The sequence below is a fragment of the Phaseolus vulgaris genome, chromosome 6 (assembly GCF_051622355.1).
Source record: "Phaseolus vulgaris cultivar YP4 chromosome 6, ASM5162235v1, whole genome shotgun sequence".
NCBI lineage: Eukaryota > Viridiplantae > Streptophyta > Magnoliopsida > Fabales > Fabaceae > Phaseolus > Phaseolus vulgaris.
The window spans coordinates 24257596-24280198 of NC_143503.1; the positions used below are offsets into that span (position 1 = coordinate 24257596).

Consider the following 22603-nt stretch of genomic DNA (forward strand, 5'->3'; position numbering starts at 1 on the left):
AGAATTTTTCCTCTATTGTTATCTCCATATGTGACATGCCCTTCAGCTTTGAGTTTCAAATTTATGAACTGAGTCACATCACCAGTCATGTGTTTTGAGCAGCCACTGTCAAGATACCACTAGTTTCTCCTGCTGTTTTTCTGCAACAAAACAGATTTAGCACTTATGGTACCCCTTTAGTCTAGGGTCCAGCATGATTAATACCTTTCCTTAGGAAGCCATTTGGCCAATCCTTTAGGAACAAGGTACCTCCTAGCTTTACAATTTTTAGATACATGACCAGACTTCATACAATAAAAACATGTTGCAATATGCATTGTTTTTGAATAACTAAAAGAGGAAAAACCTGTTTTGGAAGGAACAAAGAAACTGGACAGCTTTTTCACATTACCTTTCATTCCAGGATTATATCCTAAACCATTTTTATTGAAAACAACATTCTGTGAACCTAATAAGGTTTCAAGATTTTCTCTTCCTTTAGTGAAATTTGAAAGTGTTTTTAACAAATACTCAACCTGTTTTTCCAGCTTTTTACAATTATCACAAGTTTTAATTGATGCATGCAAACATGTCAATTCAAGACTAATCAATTCAGTTTTAGCTTTGTGCAGTTCTTCTTCAAGAGCTTTGACCTTAGGTTCAAGTACCCTATTTACTCTATTCAATCTGTTGCACATTATAGCCAACCTGTTTGCTTCATCATGTGTTTCCTTAAAGGCTATTAGCAGCTGATCATAGTTTTCAGAATCAGTGGAGAAATTACTTACTGAGTCAGAGTTGGATCCCTCATCATTCACCATGAAGCAAAGATTTGCTTCTTCACTTTCAGTTGAGGAATTACTAGATGAGGATACATCATTTTCTTCCCATGAGATATATGCTCTTCTACCTTTGCCTTTGTCACTCCTCTTGCTTGCTGATTTTTCTTTATTTTGATTGTTTGGACAATCAGCTTTTATATGACCTGGTTTACCACATCCAAAGCACGTGTAATTGGAAGAATTTGAATCATTAGGTTGTTTGGAATACCTCTTTCTTTGCTGAGTTCTGTCACGGTTTTTCTTTCTAAGAAACCTGCTGAATTTTCTGGTGAGCAGACTCACGTTCTCATCATGTTCAGAATCACCTTCTTCCCCACTTGTATAATGTTCCATGGTAGTTTTTAGAGCAATTCCTTTGGCATTCTTCTCCACTGTTTCTTGTTCTTTCAATCTTTTCAGCTCAATTTCATGCTCTATCAGCTTTCCAAAAAGTGCAGCAGTGGACATCTTCGATAAATCTCTGGATTCTGGGATTGTTGTTACCTTAGGCTGCTAGCTCCTATCAAGACATTTTAATACCTTAATGTTAAGCTCTTCCTTGTCAAAGACTTTACCAAGGCCAGTGAGGTGATTTACAATGTGTGTAAATCGTTTCTGCACATCTGCAATACTTTCTTCAGATTGCATTCTGAACAGCTCGTACTCCTGAATTAGTGAGTGCTTCCTTGCCCGATTCACATCATCGGTCCCTTCATGAGTCACCTCTAGTACATCCCACATCTCCTTTGCTGAGTTACATTGAGAGACTCTAAAGAACTCATCCATATTCAGTGCAGAGGTGATGATATTCTTGGCTAAGGAGTCATATTGGGCCTTCTTCTTCTCGGTTTCACTCCATTCAGACCAAGACTTCTTTATTGTTTCATCTTTGACAACCTGCATAGGTATAAAAGGTCCACTGACCACTGCATCCCAGATTCCCATGTCAATAGACTCCATAAAGATCTTCATCCTGATTTTCCAGAAAGCATAGTTAACACCACCAAACATAGGAGGTCTATTAATAGACGCACCTTCAGCAAAAGGCATTTTAAACTCAGACATCATACACACACTTGAGCAAAATACAAGCCCTAGCTCTTGATACCAATTGTTGGGTCTATTAGTGTCTAAGTTCAAGAGGGGAGGGGTGAATTGAGCTTATAAAATTTTCGCAAGAACACACAATTTACAGTATATCAGAGACAAAAAGAACAGATTGATTCTTCAGAGCATTCTAGCACAATTTGACTTTGTTCAATATGAAATTGTGATCAACACAGGATTATAGCAGAGTCAGATCAGCTGAATATTATGAGGATGAAGGATACATCTATGCTTAGAAATCAAACAAATTTACTCAACACAAGGTTTTAAGGAGAATGATTCTTCCTCAGATTTTAATGATTAGACTGTTTGTTCACAGATCACTTAAGCCATCATATGCAACTGCCTTGTTTGTGATTAGAAAGCTTTAACAAATCAGGAAGAACAGTTCTTACTTAAACCCAGAATTAACAGATTCAATTTCAAAAGAACAAATTTAGTTCTTGACAGAATTAAGCAAAACCAGAAATGAGTGCAGGGATGAGAAGACAAGGCACACAAGTTTTTATACTGGTTCACTCATACAAAGCTACATCCAGTCTCACCTTACCCCAAGATGGAATCCACTAAAAAACAGTACCAATTACTTACAAACACAGCAGTTCTTGAACACTACAAGAACAACACAAACAATGCTGAAAAACCCTATTTCAGCACACCTTGCACTCCAAGAAACCCTATCAAGGAGTGACTAACACTTACACCTTTACAAAACAGAATAAAGGAAGGATTACACCTGAAAAGAAGATGCAAGAACTCAAAACCAGTAGTTCAATTTGCTGCAGAACTGCACCAACACCTTCACCAAGATCAAAGGTTTCCTAGAACAAGCACACTTGAAAATCTCTTTGGAAAACCTTTCAAAAATCTTTCAATCCTTCTTCTCACATGGAAAATGTTTGATCTTTGTCAAAAACGTAATTGCTCACACTTTTTTTCATGTGAGAGAGACTTTTCTTTATATAGAAAACAGTTTCTAACCTCTTTTCAAAAACCAGTTGAAAAGCAGTTATGAAAACAACAGATTCATTTTTGAACTTAACAGGTTTATTTTGTGAAAACCGCCAACTCAGCTAACTGAAATAACTGTCTCAGTTGTACCTTTGGTGCCCTAACTAACTTGTGAAAAACCTTTCAGCAGACCAAAGAATAAACCTGTTCTTTCACAGTAAAACAGATTAAAGTATAACAAGCAGGCCAGCTCAGCTTTAACTGAAATAAATAACTAAGCTTTGCCTTGGTGCCCTAACAGAATTTTAGAAAAACCTTTTAACAGAGAAGAAATAAACCGATTCTTTCTCCATAAAACAGATTTATTTTTGTACTGATTTAAAACTTTTAATAGCACTTTCAAAAGCTTTTCAAAAACCATTTAACCACATCATGTGCTTGATCTAGACTTGGTTAGGCATCTAGGATAGGTTATACAACAAAAGGCAATCATACACAATTACAAGCCTAGTTACAAATGAATCTAAAAACCTATTACAATCTTCAAAGCACTCAAGCCATTTTCTTCATCAAACACATATCAAGCCTTGGTAGGGAAGAAGCTTCCTCCAGCTTCAACACTTACAATCCGGAAGCTGGAAAGAAACCAAAGAACACTTAAGATGGGGAATGGACAAGAACTATTTGTCGAAGCTGTGGGAACCTTAGAATTACTTATGAAAACTGGAAAATGTATTAAACTTTATGATACCTTATATATTCCCGAGATTACTCGAAATCTTGTATAAGGACCAAAGTTAGACATTGATGGTTTTTATGTTTCCCATGGTCATGGCAAACTTACTATTTCTTTAAATTCTCAATTGTTTCGTACTGGTTTTCTGGATAACAGTCTCTATAAGTTAGAACTAGATGATAGCTTCTCCAAATCTTTGTTATCATATAATATTGATGAGAACTTAACAAAGACCAAGAGAAAATGAGACTTAGAAACTTCATCCATGTTGTGGCATCAACGTTTAGGCCACATTTCACGAGATCGCTTATCTCGACTTGTGAAGGATGAAGTCTTACCATCTCTTGATTTCACTTATTTTGGAACATGTGTCAAATGCCTCAAAGGCAAAATGACATCCACGACTAAGAAAGGTGCCACTAGGAGTTCAAAATTATTAGAACTTATTCATACTGACATTAGTGGCCCTTACAGCATCGTTGGAATAACATGACATAATTCATTTATCACTTTTATAGATATTATTCTCGTTACATGTACTTGTATTTCATTAAGGAAAAATTTGAATCACTTACAACTTTTAAAGATTATAAAACTGAAGTTGAAAAACAACTTGATCTTCAAATAAAAGTTGTGTGATCAGATAGAGGAGGTGAATACTATGGTAGACATACTGATTTGGGACAAGCCCCTGGTCCATTTTATGAGTTTTGTAAAAGCCAGGGGATTGTGAACCAATACACCATGCCCGGTACTCCTCAACAAAACGGTGTTGTTGAAAGGAGAAACAAGACCCTAATGAACATGGTGCGTAGTATGTTAGCCAACTCCAATTTGCCCTTATTCCTCTGGACCGAGGCATTAAAAGCAGCAGTTCATATACTCAATAGAGTTCCTTCCAAATTTGTCCCTAAAACTCCTTATGAACTTTGGACTGGAAGGAAACCGAGTCTTAGATATATGAAAGTATGGGGCTGCCTTGCTGAAGCTAAAGTTTATAACCCTTTCTTATAGAAGCTTGACATGAAAACAGTAACTTGTCACTTCATCGGGTATCCCGATCACTCAAAGGGTTATAGATTTTATTGTCCTTCTCACGTCACCCGCATTGTAGAAACCAAGCATGCTCATTTCCTAGAGGATTTCAATATTAGTGGGAGCAGTGATAATCCTTACCTGGATTTACTAGAAGTACAAGAGGCGGGGGAGATCTACATCGACTACTAATTTGCCTCTGATCACTCCTCTTGTACCCACTCCGCGCGTCACTGCACCACCTACTCCACGCTCAGAACCTGATGCTACTCTGGATCCATCCGAGAATGAAGGCACCTTGAACGACAAACATCAGTACAATGCAGAACCCGCTAATCAGCTCAGGAGGTCATCTAGAACTAAAACTGCTACTAATTTTGATGATTATGTAACCTACCTGACTGAAGCAGAAATGGATGCCAGAAGGTATACTGATCCTACCTCTTACAATGAAGCCATTACTAGTGATCAGTCTTCTGAATGGAATAATGCCATGCTCGATGAGCTTGACTCCATGAAGAAAAGCAATGTTTGGGATCTAGTAGAATTACCTGACGGAGTAAAACCCGTAGGATCTAAATGGGTGTTCAAAACCAAGCTAGATCAGAATGGAAACATTGAACGCTTCAAAACAAGATTGGTTGCAAAAGGGTTCACTCAAAAAGAGGGAATTGATTATCAAGAGACCTTTTCACCTGTCTCTCGAAAAGATTCCTTAAGGATCGTAATGGCCCTCGTAGCTCACTTTGATCTAGAGCTACATCAGATGGACGTCAAGACCGCTTTCCTTAACGGCGACTTGTATGAAGACGTGTACATGCAACAACCAGAAGGTTTTAAACCTGAAGGTCAAGAACACCTAGTCTGCAAGCTGAAGAAATCCATTTACGGGCTGAAGCAAGCCTCACGGTAGTGGTACATAAAGTTTGATGAAGTTATGAAGAAACAAGGTTTCCTTAAGAATTAAGTGGATCAATGCACCTACCTCAAGATGAGTGGGAACAACTTTACTATATTTGTCCTTTACGTAGATGACATTCTATTGACAAGTAATCGTATAGACATGTTGCATGAGTCAAAGCGCATACTTTCGCATAATTTTGACATGAAGGATCTCGGAGAGGCCGCGTATGTTATTGGCATCGAAATATACCAAGATAGAGCTAAGGGGATTTTGGGATTATCCCAAAGGGCCTACCTTGACCGTGTCCTCACTCGTTATAACATGCAGCATTGCTCTCCTTCTGTGGCTCCAGTAATTAAGGGAGATGTTTTCGGTTCTTTTCAATGTCCGAAAACAGAGGCTGAAAAAGAGCAAATGGCGATGATACCTTATGCATCTGTAGTTCGAAGCATTATGTATGCTCAAGTTTGTACTCGTCTGGATATCGCGTACATTGCTGGAATGCTAGGCCGGTATCAATCTAATCCTGGTCTAGATAACTGGAAAGTAGCTAAGAAAGTACTTCGATATCTACAAGGCACAAAAGACTATAAGTTGACCTATAGGAGAAGTGACAGTTTAGAAGTGGTGGGTTTAGCAAAATGCAAAGATGACAAGAAATCCACTTCTGGGTATATCTTTATGTTAGCAGGCGGGCCTATCTCATGGAAGAGTCATAAGCAGTAATTAACAATAACCTCAACAATGATGGCAGAATATGTTGCAGTGTACAATGCAACTTGTCATGGAATGTTGTTGCGAAATCTTATCGCTGGACTCAAAGTCATTAACTCCATTTCCAGGCCATTGAAGCTTTATTGTGATAACTCAGCTGTCGTTAGTTTTTCGAACAATAACAGTTCGAGTGGCGCTGGATTATATCTTGATACAAAGTACTTGTTCGTACGTGAGCGAGTTGAGGAAAATAAGCTTTGTGTTGAGTATATTAGTACTAAAAATATGCTTGCGGATCCGATGACTAAAGGTCTCCCACCTAAAGTATTCGAAGAACATGTTTCGAAGATGGGATTATCTAAAGACCTTATTTAGCATATTTTGTACTTACTTATGTTTAATAAAATTTCCTCATTTACCTTGATTTGTGTGTCCTTAAATATGTTTATGCATGCCTAAATATACATAGACACTAACTGTACAAATCAAAGTCTAAAGGGCTTACTTATCAATTGATCCTAAAATTTACTTAAGTTTTAAATTTGTATTGTAGTATGATTAATGGGGGTCTTGAGTTGAATACTGATTCAAAGAATGTATTTCTCTGCTACAATTACAGTTTAGGACTAAAATGAGTATTAAAATCTGGCCAGACTTATCTAATGCTCATAATAAATAATCCTTTGGCCAAGTGGGAGAATGTAAGAATATTATGTGGCACCTCACGATTATTTATCTTATTAATTGATCAATTACCATAATTATCCTATTATATTATTGGTAATTATTACTTGATGGATGTAATTACTATTACCATAAATAATTAGGGTTTCCCCTTGGGTGTATTATAAATAGAGATTACTAGACAACTAAAGAGACACTCTCATATTCTAACATCACACGGTCGAAACTCATTCCCTAAAGGGATTTTCGAGCCTCCATCTCTTTGTCTCTCTGCTCACATAATTCCATTCTAAGCGATACACCCTAAAGGGGAACCCGATCAAGATCATGTCTTTGTCCCTCAGCCATGCGATCACGGGTTTACCAGGTATTATCTAATCATTATTCTCGTTTCATTATATGATTGAGGAATCCTAATCCAACATATATTAGTCAAAATTGTGTTGTAGTTTGGTGGAACTAATGCAAAAATTAATAGGTCTTATACGGGATGGAGCATCCCTTAAATGCTATAATCTAATATTATTCTTTGTTGATAAAAAAAAAACTTTAGACAACGTTTTGATAATGATTTTTCAGATGTAGACTATGCAGCCTTGGGATTAGGTTTAGACAACGGTTTTTTTTTTTTTGCAGTTGTTGTCTTATATTGGTAGAATAAGCAATATTTTTCAAAAAAACTTTTAGTTTTTTAATAATGTTTATGCAACACATTTTTAGTGTTTAGGAATCATTTTGCAAAATGTTGTCATTTGTAAATACATTGTTTTTTTTACACGTTGTCTATCTTTTTAGGCCACACTTATTTACATGTTGTCTATCTTTCTAAACATATCTTTTTATACGACACTTATTTACATATTGTTTATCTTTTTAGATAACACTTATTTACATATGTTTATCTTCTTAAACAACACTTATTTACATATTGTTTATATTTTTAGACAACATTCTTTAATGTGACAAATTATAAAATACATTTGATAACATTTTATATATTAATTGTTGACATAAATCTTAATTTATAAAATTATCCAGTAGACAACATTTTAAAATTGGTTTAATAAGTAATTGCACGTTCGAACATATTTATAATTTTAAATTTTAGTTATTCATTTATTCAATTGAAATAAAAAAAATATTTATAAATTATATTATACATTTATATTTCATAACATAACATATGTGACATTTTTAACTAAAAACAATATATATAATATTAATATTTGAAATGTACAAGTTACAAAATTGAATGTATATTAAAATAGTAAAAAGTTGTAATCATCACAATTAGTTTTTTTTTCTCCACAAAAAGTAAGGCTATTTTTTTATTAATCGTGCAATATATTAGATTTTTTTTTTCGGGTGTATGATGGAAAATGAGTATCTCAGTGGGTTAGACCAAGATTTCTTATGCAGAGTCCAAGGCTAAAATTACAGTAAATTTGCTTATTTATTATATAGAAAATTTGAAGCATGAATTTTAAATTGACATTTTGATGATGATTAGTTCCCAATCAGTATAATCTTCAATGCTGCTCTATGAACCAACTCAGTCTTTTATTTTTCCTGTGATTTGTTGTAAATAAATTTCTTTGCTTTCATATATTAATTAGGTCAAGAAAACTGATATTCAAGAATATTTGTCTGAGAATAAGCCTAGTATAAGAATAAGCTTAATATGTATTATCAGTAAAAAAAAACAATTTCTATCAATATATTATTTAAAGACTCTAACGTAGATATAGATAAAAAGTTATTCTTATTACAATCCCTAGAAAATTCTATTTAGCATCAATAAAAGATAGTCTTGTCCATGTTAATTAAGAAAGTTCTTTTCTACCTATATTAAAAAAAAAAACTATGGTAGATGTCAATTAAAAATTAATTTTTACTGTTTGACATAAGCTAAAATAACCTCGTGAGACTTCAATTAAAAAATTGGGTTGAGTTCAATAGATAAATATTAATGTTCACAAAAAGAATTCTAACTAATATTCATTGAAAAATAATACTAACTTGAATATTTGACCTCAAAAATATAATTCACTTTATGAATAAATAAACACTATGGATTGTCAGTGATATATATCCAAAACTTAAGCCGAGAATACATTTATTAAGTTGAGAAAAGAATAAAAAAATATAAAGAAAAAACATTAATATAAGAGAAGAAAGAGTATGAAAATTTTAAATTATTACCTTTTAAAGAAAAATTGAAATTATCAAAATTTATTAAATTAAATCACTCTCATAATTTTAAATTTTTTAATTTCTTTCAAAGTTTCTATCCAAAAAATACATTTTATTATAAAATATTTTAAATTCTCTAAAAAATAAATTAGTTAACCTTTAAAATCCCTTAAGCTTTAGTATTTTCGATTAGTTAGATTATGAAATTGATAATTAATTAAATATTAATTTAAAAATATTTATTAATAATATAAATTAATTTTAATATTAATAAACTTTTTTAGTATTATTTAATTTAATTTAGTTAATATAATAATTAATTAAGTTTAATTTTTAAAATTAATTTTTATTTAATAATTTTGTTGAAGTGGATTCAATTGTACTTACAAATTATTAATCAATCAAATTTTCATATAAAAATAAATATCGGTTAACCATCTACATCACTTTGTTATCAAATTTTACTTTTCTATGTGGTTGATGTTGATTTGCGACGAGGCATAAATATATACGATTTTTCTAAAATAATATATTTAAAGTAAATAATGTCCGCAGGTAATTTATGTTTGGAGTGATAATAAGATTTTGTTCAGAAATTAATTTATTCTTTGAATTTAATTTTTTTATTTTAATTTGTCTCTTATTATAATACAATTTATTAAAATGTTACAAATTTAAAATAATGAAACACAGGGATTGAATTAAAATTGATTGTCAAATATTTTAAGTTAATATGTTAAACATTTATGTCATAATGTAAGTTTTAAAAAATTTCAATCATATTTCATTTCATTTTAAATTATGTTATTAACTTATATGTCTATTTTATTTAATTAAGGTCTTAATTGTTCCTAATTTTTTTTAAGCGGGTGAGTTGCATGAACATCCTGTTATAATTTTTCTAAGGCAAGTGACCTCTTTCATGCATATACACTAATTAATTAATTTATAAACCTTAAAATAATTTTATAATTTGCTCTTCATTTTATTGTAATAAAAAATAAATATTCGTTATATTGCAAAAAAAGAGTGTAATTTATGTATCATATAGTGGATGAAGGTCACTGGTAATGAAATATTTTGATTATTTGATAATGATAATATATACTATATACGTGAGAATAAATTTATATTTTTTTTATTATTGGATAAAAATAATATATACTGCAAATAATATATCGTGAGAATAAATTTCATATTTATTTTTATAATAATTTGAGTATTATCATATGTCAAATGTTTTAGGACGAGATATTGAAAAAAAAAAAGCAACATATTCTTTACATATTTAGTTGTTAGGTTTTAGTTTCAATTCTATCTTGTTTGCAATATTAAGTATTTTATATTGAAATAGATAATTTAATTATTATAACTGTTTTTTTTTGTTACGTTTAAACTATTTAATTATAATTGTTAATTTTTTTTTTATAGGTTTTGGTTTGTGTTAAAACAAATATTGTATTTTTTATAAAAAAAAAACTCTACATTTTATGTCAGTCTTCATGTTGATGTAGAAAAGATTAATTATGTTATTTGTACCACAAATGTAAAATAGTCCATTTTTATGTCACATGCATTTACGGTCCGTTAGATATATAATCAGTATTGTTTGGTCAAAACAACGGCTGTGAAAAAAACTATTTTGCACTAGTAAAAAAATGTTTTCAAAGATATAGACTTAATCTTTGATAACATCTCATTCTTATACATCTTCTGTGTGGAATCTTGTGTTAAAAATAACTAATGGATTAAATATTTTATATTAAATATTTAGATCCTTTCGTTTTTGGTATTAGAGTTTAAATAAATTGACACTATGAAAGGATGAAAGGATGTGATGATAAAAATTACATTAAATGTGTTATAAATAATTAATTAGGATGACAAAAGTGGGTCGGTTTCTTAATCTGCCATCATTTAGGTGGGGTGTATCGATCTTTTGAATTCGTTAGTTTGTATTGGTCTGATTTGCTTAATCCGCTAATTTAGTTAGTTACATACGGATTGGGGCATACTACTTCTTTATTTTTTACACTTTTAAAGATGAATCTCATGCTTTTGTAATTAAAATTTGCGGTAATCAATATTTTATATAAACAATTTACATTATTTTCTTTATACATCATATGTTTCATTGAAGTATTTTTTATGTTTAATTTATTTTGTTGAACATTAAACCTACTTTGATTAGAATATTAGAGTTTGATTCAATTTTATTATTTTTCCTTGTATTTTTATTGTCCAGAAAATAATATTAATTACTATAATTAAATAAATAGATTAAAAACAAAAAAATTGTGGAGATCAACCTGCCAACCCACCTTATGATGAAAGAGGTTATCAATTTTAGTTCATATAACCTTGACGGATTAAGCTGTCACACTTTTAACGAGTCAATGACAAATCGAGCCAAAACAAATCAGATTTATCTGTTTTGTTTTTTCTAAAAGTAATATAATAAAAAGTATAAGATTATCAAAGTGAATTGATGTTTAGAATTCTTTTAAACAAGTATTATCTCGTTTAATTAATTGTGGTTATAATATTAGGATAATACTTAACTTGTATTTTAATCTTGACTCAAAGTCCTTGAGTTAATCATTGAATAGATAAATTAAGAGTTATTTGTAATGTTAACAAAGAATATTCAGAATCTTCTTTATACAACCATGACCACAGCTTTCTTTGAATTTTGAAACTTGTACACATTGCTTTGTTGCGTATTGTCTAGCTGTTTTCAAGTGACGTGTTATTTGTTTTTTAGTTGAAATTGAAAGTTGAAACTTAGCTACCATGTTCACATTAATATTAATATGAGTTATAGTCATATTAATAAGTATATAGTATATAGTATATAACCTATAAGTCATCCACATCGTGACAAAAAAACTTCAAATTATATTTACATTATTATTCTTTCAAGTCTAAATTATACCCACATCCTCCTTTGATCTTAATTATAAAATTTCAATTTTTATTTTATTTTAATAAAATGACACTGATGAAAATTTTGAAATAAAGTGACATTCACTTTTTCATTTAAAAAAAATATATTAAAACGAAAGTGTATCGAAATTAAAAGTTAAAATTTTAATATATATAACTTACAAGCAAAAAGTTGAATAATTTAACTATAAGAAATATTACATCATATCTTTTTAAAGTTTTCTTTAATAGTATTTACACATTATGGAGCTATATTCATACAAGTGTATTTAAAATTGATTGTCAATGTAATTATAATTATACCTGTATTAAAATCATATATAAATATAATAATAAGCTAATAAGATTTTCTAAAAAATATAACTTTTTTATATTTTTATAAGACAATTTGAAATTTACTGAAAATGTTTTTCTTACAATATTTTCAATATATAATACTAAAATCATTCAAGCTTTTGTTTATAAAAAATAATTATAAATTAATTTTCATAATTTTTATTTAAATTTAACCAAGATAGTATTTTTAAGAAAAAAGGGAAACATCATTGCTTTCTTAAAAATATAAGAATATACTTTTCTAAAAGTATAAAAAAATGTGAATTTTAATATAAAAGAACTAGAAAAGATGTGATTATCATTTTATTAAAAGTACTAGAAAAATAAATAAATACCTATTTTAAAACTAGAGGAAACACAAGTACCATATAATAAAGATAAATGCAACTTCTGCTATTTTAAATTATTTAAAAATCATATATGTTTATGTTTTACTTTTATATTTCTATTTGCTCAGAAGATTAATTTACATAATTGTTAAATCTCAATGATATTTTTTTGAGTAATTATTATGGGAAAACTTATCTAAAAGAAGCTACTTTTTGAACACACTACCATGAGTATTTTTCTTTTAAAAAGCAAACATTTTATAAACAGTCATGGGAATGCCTATCCAAAAGAAGCTTTTTTTTTCACACAATCATGGGAATGTTTATAATATGTAAACAATAATGGGAACTCTGCTTTGGCTTCTTGCACCGCTGTGTTCCCACGGTTGGAAACTCATCCACATCGAGCTTGCGTAATCAAATTAAAAACTAATTTCCCTTTTCTTTTTGTTCTTCTCAAAGGATCATTCTCATTTGTTTTCAGTTTTTTCACAACAGATTTAAGATATTATTAGCTGTAGAACAGTAATGCTTGACTCAGCAATCAAAAGTCAAGCTGACGCAAATTGAGAATTTTAAGGTCCAACTTTGCCTAATTTTTCTCTGTAGAGAGAGCTACGTGCAACTGAAAGAGGGTAAATCCCAAGATCACATGTTCAAGATTTTTTCTGCATCTTTCTCTAATCACAACACACGTGAGACAAGTCAACACTCTCCAGCAGATTACTTTGTGGTGTATATCTGATGAGGAATAATATCATACTCTTAGATACTCATTAACATAAGTTAAATATTATAAATTGTGCAAATCTCATTTTTTATTTACTATTATATGATTTTAATAAATTTTAACTTATGGTAAAAAAAAAGGGTGTCACAGGATGTGTAACCTATCTTCACTCTATCCAACAGACATGGCCGGCCAGCTAGACCAAGAGGTAGGTGCCCATCTGTACTGAAAAGTGTGTGTATATATATATACATACATACATTATTATTCACTATGGTTTGCACAATGATAGGTGATGCTTGATTGAGTTGCCAACTTTAAGGTTAGAGATGCACTTCTCTGATTTCATGCTTTGCTTTTGAATTCTGATCTGGGGTTTATCATTATGAGATTTTATCAGCGGTTTGCAGACAAATTTAAAGTCTTTTTTGTTGGTGTTTTCTTTTAACTTCTACTGATTTATGGATTTGTGTATTTGAATCTTGAACCTTTCTGTTATTCTTGAAAAGGGTGTTATTTTTTTTTATTGGACGAATATAACTAAACATTAGAATAAAAAACTGGTTTCTGGAACCTTTTGTTCTTGAGGCAAAGACCAGCAAAGTGTTGCGGCGCGGTGATCACTGAGATTTCTCAAAAAAAAACGTCTTTTTGTGTTTTATTTAACTGAGTTCAATTTTGACCTTTGTAATTTGTTATTCTCTGTTGTTGCTGTTTCAGTTTGTCAATTTCTGTGCTGGTTGGTTGGTTGCAATTGCAAGCGAATAATTGGTCAGTGTGGACGAGTTTTGAACCACAATGGCAGAGGATGATGGATACACCAAAGATGGAACAGTAGATTACTGTGGAAATCCAGCTAATAAAAAGGAAACTGGAACCTGGAGAGCCTGCCCCTTTATCTTAGGTAATTTTTTTTGGTGTTTTTTAAGTCCAAGGTGGGATGACATGTGTATGAACTGTGTTGTGTGTGAAATATTTATCATTTTAAGCTTCTATTTACAGGAAATGAATGTTGTGAGAGATTGGCTTATTATGGGATGAGCACAAACCTGGTGCTTTATTTTAAGAATCGCCTACATCAGCACAGTGCTACTGCTTCTAAGAATGTATCTAACTGGAGTGGAACATGCTATATCACACCATTGATTGGAGCATTTTTGGCTGATTCCTACCTCGGAAGATATTGGACAATTGCCGGTTTCTCAATAATATATGTTATTGTGAGTTTGGTCTCTTCAACCTGTCTTTACTGGGAAAATTTAATACATGGTCCTGGACTATCTTCATCTAGACCATTTTCCACATGATATATAATTAAGTTTTATTGATTCTATCTTGTAAATTGAAAATTTTGATTACATGTTTGGCCGAAATTGGTCGAAACATAGACATATGATGGTTCTAAATCATGTAATAGTTTCTCCCAAACCAGACAGTGCCTAGAAACTTCAAATAATTTTAGATGCATTTTTATAGCTTTTTACTTTTATTTTTCAAACTTTATGTCAAAAGTAATCAGAATATCACAATAATTATATATAAACTTTGCTGTTGTACTGTATATATATCTCGTAACATATTCATATTTCCTTGATCACCACAACAGCCCCACAAAAATGTTTCAGAATTTATGCTGTGAAGTCATTCGACATTAAAATTTACAATGGTGTGAAAACTGGTCTAACATTTTTGTGAAGGTGTCTTGTAGTCTGTTAAACAACATCTAATAAAAGGTAGTCTTGTTGATGTACAATAGGGAATGACACTCTTGACATTGTCTGCATCAGTTCCTGGCATGAAACCAGCATGTCATGGAGATGAAAATTGTCGTGCTACTACTCTAGAGAGTGCAATCTGCTTCCTTGCTCTTTACCTTATTGCTCTTGGCACTGGAGGGATTAAGCCTTGTGTCTCGTCCTATGGAGCAGATCAGTTTGATGACACTGACCCAGTTGAGAAGGAACACAAGAGTTCTTTCTTCAATTGGTTCTATTTCTCAATCAACATTGGTGCTCTTATTGCTTCTTCTCTGCTAGTCTGGATACAAGACAATGTGGGTTGGGGATGGGGCTTTGGCATTCCTGCTGTAGCCATGGCAATTGCTGTGGTGAGTTTCTTTTCAGGCACTAGATTGTATAGGAATCAGAAGCCTGGAGGCAGCGCCCTCACTAGAATCTGTCAGGTGGTTTTGGCATCCATAAGAAAGTACCATGTTGAAGTACCTTCTGACACGTCTCTTTTATACGAGACTAGTGAAGATGAATCTGCTATAAAAGGAAGCCGAAAGCTTGATCACACAAACGAGTTAAGGTAAATTAAGCAATGGCAACAAATTTCTACACGACCAACTAATTCTTTTTTGCTTAATCCGATCAGAAGCAATTTTGAAGTCACATTTACATTATATGGTATACAGAAGCAACGCTTGAGTCCACATTCATGCCATTTAACATGCAATCATATTAGAATATGACAATATTATGATCGCTAGTTTTTCAATTGTTCCCTGAGAAGTTAAAAGTATCACCCTTGCAATATATATAGGGCTGTCACTAGTGTTTCCTTTGATCTATTAGACACTAGATAAAACTTAGATGCAATTTCTGGAGTGTTTCTGGTGTTGTTCTTTAATCAAAATTATAGTTTCACTTCAGTAATCTTTGTTGCTTCATAATGTTAACTTTATTAACTGGATTAAAGATTAATTTTAAATTCTGATTGGAGAAAACCGTAGATTTGAAGTTTATTTAAGTTTTGTCATTCATTAGATATTAGCCTGTTGACTTGACTAAATTTGATACACTTTTCTTATTCTGTGAAATAGATTTTTTGACAAAGCAGCAGTCGTAGGACGGTCAGATAAAGTGAGAGAATCAACAAACCCTTGGAGACTTTGCACTGTAACTCAAGTGGAAGAGCTCAAATCTGTTTTAAGATTACTTCCTGTATGGGCAACTGGCATCATATTTTCCACTGTCTATGGTCAGATGAGCACCTTATTTGTGTTGCAAGGGCAAACCATGAATACTCATGTTGGCAACTCCAGTTTCAAAATCCCACCAGCATCCCTTTCTATCTTTGACACCCTCAGTGTCATATTTTGGGTCCCAGTGTATGACAGGATCATTGTGCCAGTTGCAAGAAAGTTCACCGGGCACAGAAATGGCATAACTCAGCTCCAGAGAATGGGAGTTGGCCTCTTCCTATCCATATTTTCCATGGTAGCTGCAGCAATATTGGAGCTCATAAGGCTTAAAATGGTGAGGAGGCACAACTACTATCAACTTGAGGAGGTACCAATGACAATATTTTGGCAGGTTCCTCAATATTTTGTCATAGGTTGTGCAGAAGTCTTCTATTTCATTGGTCAGTTGGAGTTCTTCTATGAGCAAGCTCCTGATGCCATGAGAAGTTTTTGTTCTGCTCTCTCACTCACCACAGTGGCTCTGGGACAGTACTTGAGCTCTCTACTTGTGACAATTGTGACAAAGATTAGTACTAAGAATGGAAGTCCAGGGTGGATACCTGACAATCTAAACTTTGGCCACATAGATTATTTCTTCTGGCTATTGTCACTGCTAAGTGTTCTGAACTTGATAGCATTCCTTCTAGTGTCCATGTTGTATACATACAAAAGACCAGTGGGAACTCTGCGCTGAAATGTTGGTTTAGGTGCTGTACATTGGAAGTAGTTTCATTATACATCACATTGGAAGTTTCCTTCACTAATAGTCTTGTTCTTTGCCAACACCTATTGGATATCAGGATTACTTTGATTCGATGTGAATCTTCATTTTCAAACGATTGATTGTGGTATCTGATGTGTTTAGTCATTTATTTTCAAATGACCTATGGATATAATAGTATTGTTATGAATAAATGAACTTTATTAAAGAATGTGCCTCATTAAAATTTTGTCTGACAAAATCCTCCCTAGAGATAAAATCTGAAATAAGGAAAAAGAGTACGTTATTATTTTTACAATAAAATTTCTATAATGACTTTAACTGTCATGCACGAGTTACATTCCACATCCTTGATATGAGTTTTTCGTTCAACTCTTTTGAGTAAGCTTTATTTTGAAGTGAGTCAACAACACAATATGAATCATCCCAGTTAGGCACTAGCTTTCCATCATGTTTGTCCTTTCGATCTTCGAGTTTGCACCACATCAGGTTTAGTCTTTGCTTCTTCTTCTCCTTTCGAGTGTCTTCTTGAATTTCATGGATGAGGTTGAGCTCAACTCTTAAGTCACCATTATATTGTGCTCGGAAAAAAAAAAATTTCGTCAAGAGTCTTCTCCTAGTTCAACAGGAACCATGACATCTAATCTATCCTGTGACCTTTTACTTGTTTGAGTTTCTTCTTGAGCTTGTTTATTATATCTTTGTTTGTTATTTCTACTTGACCATTGGTTTGAGAATGTTTCATAGATGAAACTCGATGTTTGAAGTGGACTTGTTGCAAAAAAATATTCAAATCATTATTTGTGAATTGTCGACTATTATCAATGATGATACAATGTAGTAAACTATGTCTACATATAACATTCTTCCAAAAGAATTTATGCACTTTTTTAGCAGTGATGGTCGTCAATGGCCCGACTTCTATCCATTGAGTGGAATAATCAATAGCCACCATTAAAAAATTCACTTGCCCTTTTGTCTATAAGAATGGGTCAAGTATATCCACCTCCCATATTGTAAATGGTTAGGGAGTAATTTCCAATGCATAATCAGAAGCATCACACATGAGCTTAAATGCAAGCGTCTAGTTAGGTGGTCAAAAGGTAGAGGAGTGAAAATAGTTGTCTTGAGGCAATCAAATGTCTTTCTGCATTATTCTCCAAATGTAAAGGAAATATCCTTCTACACAGGAAGAGCAATCCACTTGAAATTTTGGATGACCGTCGATAAAACCATGCATGTCCAAGAAAAGATTTAACCTCTCGTATAGAATATGGATAAGAGGATTGTGATATAATATTCAATTTAGCAGGGTCCACTTAGATGCCTTTTTCAAAAATTATGTGGCCTAAGGTGATGCCTTGTGTAACCCTAAAATAACATTTTTTATAGTTCAAAACAAGTTTACAGGCATTCAAACAAAGTAGACCGTCTAGTACAATCTGCTATAGAGAATTTAAGAACAAAATTTTTTTGAACAAAAACCTCAAATTTCATCATGAAATCACAAGAGAATCAATCCAAAAGAGTTTAGTCTGTCATACGAAGGAAAAATAAAAGAATTACAAAGAAGAAAATAAGAAAATTAAGAAAACTATGATGCTTTGTTTTTTGACCTATTTCGCCGCGAAGTTTTATGATTTCTCCCTTAAGCTTACATCTTTTCATTTCTTTGCTCCGAGGATCTCGAAATTATATTTTGATTCAGATATTCTTCACATTTTATTAGTTTCCAACTTTCTAGAATTTCCGCATTTTTTTTTTCTATTTTGACTCTATAAGAAAATGATAAAAAATGGTAAGAAGAAGAGATGTTTCTTATTCTCTTATGTGTATATTACATCACTTCATGTATAGAAAATATATAGGGAGTTTCTCTCTCCCAAATTACAATCTAATTAGGTAGGATACTAATCATGAGATTCTATAATTATTAAATTAATTGCATATAATTGGGTACAACATCATCAAATATTGCATACAATAATTGCATATAATTTGATAATTATTATTTCCTTAATACTCCCCTCAAGTTGGTAGGTGAAGATCAAGAACCCCCAACTTGTGTCGTAGCGTCAAAAATCGTTCTTTGCCCAATGCCTTCGTAATATCTGCGAGTTGATACTGTGTCGGTACATATGAAAGACTGATTATCCCAGCTTGTAATTTTTCTCGCACAATGTGGCAGTCTATCTCAATGTGTTTTGTGTGTTCATGAAATACTGGGTTTGCTGCTATATGTAATGCCGCTTGATTATCACAGAAAAGTTGAGATGACAAGTTACATGGCACTTTTAAATCCTGCAACAGATATCGCAACCAAACTATCTCCAAACAAGTATTGGCCATTGCGCGGTATTCTGCTTCCGCTGATGATCTTGATACGTTTGTCTGTTTCTTTGACTTCCATGAGATAATAGAGGAATCAATAAAAATGCAATATCCAGATACTGATCTCCGAGTTGTCTGACAACCTCCCAAGTCTGAGTCGCAATAAGCTGTCAATGTTAGATTGTTTTCGGATGGCAATAGCAATCCTTGTCCTGGTGATCCGTACTTTAGGACTCGAATTGCGACATCCCAATGAGATTTCCGTGGATCCGGTATATATTGACTTAGGGTCCGAACCGAAAATGTTATGTCAGGCCGAGTAACCGTGAGGTATATCAGTCGTCCCACGAGTCGCCTGTATTTGACTGGATCCTTTAATAACTCTCCATTGTCTGGTGTGAGTTTTAGGTATTGTTCCATTGGAAATTTCTCTGGACGAGCACCTGTGAGTCTCGTATCCTGCAAAATATCAAGCGCATATTTTCTTTGGGACATGTAAATACCAGCTTTGGAACGGGAAAATTCAATCCCTAGAAAATATTTTAGGTCTCCAAGATCTTTAATGCGAAATTGTTGTAATAAACAATTTTAACACGCTGAATTTCTGTCAAATCATTTCCTGTCAAAAGAATGTCATCCACATAAATCAAAAGGGCAGTAAATGATAAGTTATTTTGTCTTGTGAATAGAGAGTAATGTTGAAATCCTACAGATTTAATCACATGAGAAAATGTTGAAAACCATGTTCGAGATGCTTGTTTGAGACCATAAAGGGATTTGTTGAGTCGACATACAATGTTCTCCCCTGTTGATGATGCCCGGGTGGCAAGTCCATGTAAATAATTTCATGCAATGTGCCATGTAAGAAGGCATTTTGCACATCTAGCTGGTGAGTAAACCAATTTCTAGCTGCTGCAATGGTGAGGAGACACCTCAAAGTTGTTAATTTTGATGTTGGTGAAAAAGTTTCGGAATAGTCGACACCTTCAATCTGAGTGTACCCCTTTGCGACTAGGCGCACCTTATATCTGTCGACGCTACCATCTGAGTTGTACTTTATTTTATAGACCCATTTGCATCCTATGGGTTTCTGCCCAGCGGGTAACGGTGTCAAGGTCCACGTTTGATTTAGCTGCAAGGCATAAAGCTCTTCGTCCATTGCTTTTTGCCAATTTGTATCAAGGATAGCTTGAGCATAAGTGTGAGGTTCTTTGGTGGTTGTGATGTTAGCAAGATATGCACTATGTGTAGAAGAAAATCGTGAATTAGAAAGAAAATTATGCATAGGATACCTGGTTCCATTCGGTCGGTCTTGGGCAGTGGTTGAATGATTGGCTTGGGATCCCGTTACGTAGTCTTGAAGCCAGGAAGGTTGGGTTGATGTGCGACTGGATCGTCGAACAGGAAGGTCGGTTGGAGAAGGTTTGGAAATGGGTGCTAAACTTCTTGGCATGGGAGAAGAAGGTTGGTCTACTGGAGGTTCAGGTGTATTATGACGAGTAGGAGAAGAAGGTTGGTTTGATGAAGGTTCAGGTGCATTGTGACGAGTAGGAGAAGAGATTTGGTTTGATGGAGGTTCAGGTGCATTGTGACGAGTAGGAGAAAAAAGTTGGTTTGATGAAGGTTCAGGTGCATTGTGATGAGTAAGAGAAGAAGGTTGATCGAGTGAATGTTGGACAGGAGTGGGTAAGTCAATGTCAATAGTGGGCAAAATACCTTGTAATGGAGGTGAGGATTGTGTCTGTGATTGTTGGCAGAATGGGAAAACACTTTCATGGAAGATGACATTCCGACATGTAAAAAAAGTGCTTGCATCTATATCAAATAATTTGTATGTTTTTTTTACTGAAGATGCATTGTCGGGCGCGCGGATCAAATTTTTGCTTAGGTGAAACAACAGTTGCGTACAGAGGCAACCAAAAGTTTTTAGGTGAGAAAGTGAAGGTGGTTGATTATATAGTAGCTCAAAAGGTGATTTATTTTTTAGTAAAGGTGATGACAAGCGATTAATGATATATGTGGCGGTTAAAACACATCCTCCCCAAAATTCTAATGGTAAATTGGACTGAAATAGGAGGGCTCGTGCTGTGTTTAAAACATGTCTATGTTTGCGTTCTACTACTCCATTTTGTTGAGGAGTGTAAACGCAAGTGCGTTGACATTCAATACTTTTTTGAGAAAAAAATCATGAAATAAATTTCAGTTTGTTGTCAACGCGAATGGTTTTAATAGATGCCTGAAATTGATTTTGTGCAAATGTAATGAATGACTCTAAGAGATGTTGGGTTTCAGATTTGTGATTCATAAGAAATAGCCAAGTACATCTAGTATAGTCATCGACTATAGTGAGAAAAAAACGTTTTCCAAAATGAGTTGGGGTTTTATGAGGACCCCAAATGTCACACTGCAATAGATTAAATGGATAATGAGATTTTATTGTGCTTAAAGGAAAGGGTAGCCTTGTCGGTTTAGCTTTGGGACAAATTGATTATGAATGGAAATGAGATTTTTACTGATAGGGATAGGTAGTAAGGAAGATACAAGTTGTAGACACGCCGGAGAAGGATGTCCAAGGCGCTTGTGCCATAAATCAGGATCGGTCATATTTGAGATGCGTGAGCTTGGTTTGGAGGGGGGACATGTAGTATAAGCCTGCGTGTTGTTTACCCGAGCCAATCATCCTCCCGTAGCCAAGTCCTGTAAAATGCAACCATAAACGACACAACAATTTAGTGAACTGGTTATCTTACTAATGGACATGAGATTTAAATTAAAAGAAGGAACACAAATAACATCTTCTTTGAGAGTGATTTTGTCATTGAATTTAATTGTGCCTGTAGATGAGATGGACGCAGTTGAGCCTGTGGGCATATTAACATTTTGAAATAAATGATGATGAAGTGTGTGTGAAAAATTGTGAATCAGATGCAATGTGATGGGTTGCTCCACTATCCAAAATCCATGGTTTCGTAAAAGGAGAATTAGAATAGGAGTTATGGGCAAACAGACCTACAGAGCTAAGTTGAGCGAGTAAATAGCCCTCGTCAATTGCTGAATTTGCTCGGCACTGAAGCGTTGTACGAGGTTTCTATTAGACTCGTTACTGTGCCTTCTTTATTAG

At 33.1% G+C, this 22603-nt stretch overlaps 1 protein-coding gene across 3 annotated transcripts; it reads left to right on the plus strand.

Moving 5' to 3' along the window:
• The first annotated feature begins 13211 nt into the window (after positions 1-13211).
• Positions 13212-17359, plus strand: LOC137831446 (protein NRT1/ PTR FAMILY 8.1). Of its 3 annotated transcripts, XM_068639126.2 has the most exons (6): positions 13212-13370; positions 13606-13673; positions 14186-14369; positions 14468-14685; positions 15222-15775; positions 16290-17359. In XM_068639126.2, exons 3-6 carry the CDS (start codon positions 14264-14266, stop codon positions 17122-17124), a joined length of 1713 nt encoding a protein of 570 aa, XP_068495227.1. In that variant the 5' UTR covers positions 13212-13370; positions 13606-13673; positions 14186-14263; the 3' UTR covers positions 17125-17359. The 3 variants fall into 3 exon arrangements, with proteins under 3 accessions (XP_068495227.1, XP_068495226.1, XP_068495223.1); XM_068639125.2 differs by having other exon boundaries at positions 13212-13673; XM_068639122.2 differs by lacking the exon at positions 13212-13370 and having other exon boundaries at positions 13605-13787.
• Positions 17360-22603: the final 5244 nt, after the last annotated feature.

Coding starts and splice junctions, on each gene's coding strand:
- LOC137831446 (XM_068639125.2), top strand. CDS start 14,264: ATGGCAGAGGATGATGGATACACCAAAGATGGAACAGTAGATTACTGT. Junction 14,370..14,467: donor AGCCTGCCCCTTTATCTTAG/GTAATTTTTTTT, acceptor TTCTATTTACAG/GAAATGAATGTTGTGAGAGA. Junction 14,686..15,221: donor TCTCAATAATATATGTTATT/GTGAGTTTGGTC, acceptor GATGTACAATAG/GGAATGACACTCTTGACATT.